At 53.7% G+C, this 2,669-nt stretch overlaps 1 protein-coding gene across 1 annotated transcript; it reads left to right on the top strand.

Moving 5' to 3' along the window:
• Window positions 1–594: 594 nt before the first annotated feature.
• GUITHDRAFT_56475 (hypothetical protein) lies at window positions 595–1,670 on the top strand (the record flags this gene model as incomplete). Its single annotated transcript, XM_005828573.1, has 3 exons — window positions 595–834; window positions 959–1,183; window positions 1,518–1,670. Coding segments are annotated over 3 exons (618 nt in total), but the record flags the coding sequence as incomplete, so codon positions are not given.
• Window positions 1,671–2,669: the final 999 nt, after the last annotated feature.

Raw genomic sequence — 2,669 nt, 5'->3', positions numbered from 1 at the left:
ACTGTCTACTCAAAGAACAACCTCATCGTTGATGTTTCTGTGGAGTATCTCTCACCCAAGGGGAAGAGGCGATGTGGCCCGCACCTGCAGCAAGACGACTTGCTGTCGAGTACCTTCCTCCTAGCCTCCGGGAACAGGATCACTGAGATAGCAGGAGTGTTCAACAGGACGGGGTTGAGCTACATCTACTTCAAGACAAGTATGCGCCTGTTCGCTTACGGCGAGCTGTCGGGGAACGAGGACAAGTCGTTCAGTATCCCGATCCCCCCGGGGATGCGATTCTTTGGGCTCAGGGGAGAGATCGGGAGGAGCGAGGAGGATGCTCCTGTTGCGATCCAGAAGGTTGGAGTAGTCTTCAGTGAGTCCCTGTACCTGGAAGAGGTGCAAGCGGATGGGAAGGAAGGGGAGGAGAAGGGGAAGGAGGGCGGGGTAAAGAGGAGGATGAAACGGATGCAGACAAAAGGGAACAGGAGTGGGTCTTCGGAGGGAGGTGGGACAGAAGTGTCCACGGCTGATTCCGAGGTGGGAGAGGAGGAGCAAGAGAAAAAGAGGTCGACCGTCTTCAACAAGAGGATGCGATGGAAGAACCCGCTGGGTTCAGCTCGTGAAGGGCTATACACTGGGGACGAGGAGAAAGGGAAAGGGGTCTTTCTGTGGACCAACGGGGACAAGTACGTCGGGCAGGTCGAGAGGAGCGTCGCGCACGGATGGGGCGTGTTGAGCAGCAAGAGGAGCGGAGATATTTACAACGGAGCCTTCGTAGGAGGAGAGATGCATGGTTGGGGAGAGCTCAGGTTCGGGAACGGGGAGATCTATGAAGGTTCCTTCCATAAGGTGAGAGAGGAGGAGGAGGAAGGAGTGAGATGAGCTTGGAGGTTTAAGATAGGAGGGAGGGAGGGAGGGAGGGAGGGAGGATGAAGAGGATGTAACGTTAACCTTCTAACTTTAACTTTCTTAGGGACTGGCGGACGGGCATGGCACCATGACAGGAGGATCAGGAGAACGATACGTTGGAGGGTTCAGGAACGGCAAAGCTCATGGGAAGGGCGTGAAGAAATGGGGGGAGATGAGGAAATACGATGGAGAGTGGAGGTCGGGGAAAGAGCACGGAAGAGGGAAAATGACCTGGGCAGACGGCAGCTGGTACGACGGAGAATGGAAGGACGGAAAGATGGATGGACAGGTAAGGAGGAGAGTGGAGAGGAAGAGGACTGGAGGGAGGGAAGGGAGGGAGGAGAGGATTGATGCGGGCAAGTAGGATGCTGAAGTGGTGTGATATGAGGAGAGGGGATGAGGGGTGCTGGACCGAGGATGTGTTGGAGTAGGTGTAGGATGATGATGATGATGATGATGATGATGATGATGATGATGATGATGATGATGATGATGATGATGATGATGATGATGATGATGATGATGGGGATGATGATGGGGATGATGATGGGGATGATGATGGGGATGATGATGGGGATAATAATTTGCATGGCGGCGGCAGCAGTGGTCTGACTGAGGCTCAGGGAACGATGGTGAACTCTCACGGACTCAAGTTCGTCGGGGGATGGAAGGAGCATAAGTTGCACGGGGAGGGAAAGTGGACGTTTGTGGATGGCATCGAGGTGGGAGGGAGGTGGGAGGATGGAAAAGTTGTCAACCTTGGAGAGTTTGTGTACCTGGAGAGGGTGAAGCGAGCCAACAAGGCCTTCATGAACTTGCAGAGGAGAGGAGGGAAGGGAATCGCAGGTAAGGAGGAGGAAGAGGACAAGGAGGAGAGCAACGGAGGCGTCTTGAGGGCAGAAAACAAGGAGCAAGAGGAACAAGGAGGCAAGAACGATAGCAAGAGGTACATACGATCAGGATAGTTGTTCTTAATGTGACCCTTCTTGCTTTTGCCAAGGTCGGACATGTTGCTGCAGAAACAGGAGCCGCAAAAGATCAAGATAGCTTCATTTGTCACAGGAGGAGGAGGAGGAGGAGGAGGAAGAGGGAATATTTCGTCATCTTTCATCCAGGAGACAGACCTTGACCCACCTCCTCGCTTGCTGGGGAAGGCAGGGCCGTACTTGATTGAGGAGGCAGATATGGGAGGAGACGGAGATAGGACGAGGGAGAGAGCAGCGTACCCTAAGCTGCTAGAAGGCATGCCGGACGCCATGCTGTTCGAAGTCGGCTTCACCTCCTCCAACATCCTCACAGCAGCACTCAAGAATGTGAGAGAGAGTAGATTGCGGGAGGAGGAGGCTGTAGGTGGCGAGATGACAAGTGGGAAGCGTGAGGAAGATGGAGTGCGAGGTGGTGGAGGCGGGAAGACCAGGAGGAGGCGAGAGGAGGAAGGAGGAGGAGGTGCTGACTGTCTGTCTGAAGGCTCTGCAAGGATCCGAGAAGGAGATGGAGGAAGCGCAGAAAGTTTTACGAGCCGGCCTGATCAACTTGGATTCAAGAAGGTGGCCTTGATTCTTTTCGATGAATCGATGTCGTGGAGATGGAACAAGGGTGGTGGTGGTGATGGTGGTGGTGATGATGATGACAACGATGATGATGGAGATGTCTGAGAGAGTGGTCTAGGTACTCACATGTCTTTCTTTTCCAGCAAGGTAATGAGGGAGAAGAGGGTAAGGCTCGACTACATGTCAAAGGACGAAACTCAGCACATAGGGAGGAGGAAGATAGTG

The sequence above is a fragment of the Guillardia theta genome (assembly GCF_000315625.1).
Source record: "Guillardia theta CCMP2712 unplaced genomic scaffold GUITHscaffold_58, whole genome shotgun sequence".
NCBI classification, from domain to species: Eukaryota; class Cryptophyceae; order Pyrenomonadales; family Geminigeraceae; genus Guillardia; species Guillardia theta.
Note: the sequence above shows the minus strand (reverse complement) of the source record. Positions and strands in the feature narration are given on the sequence as shown.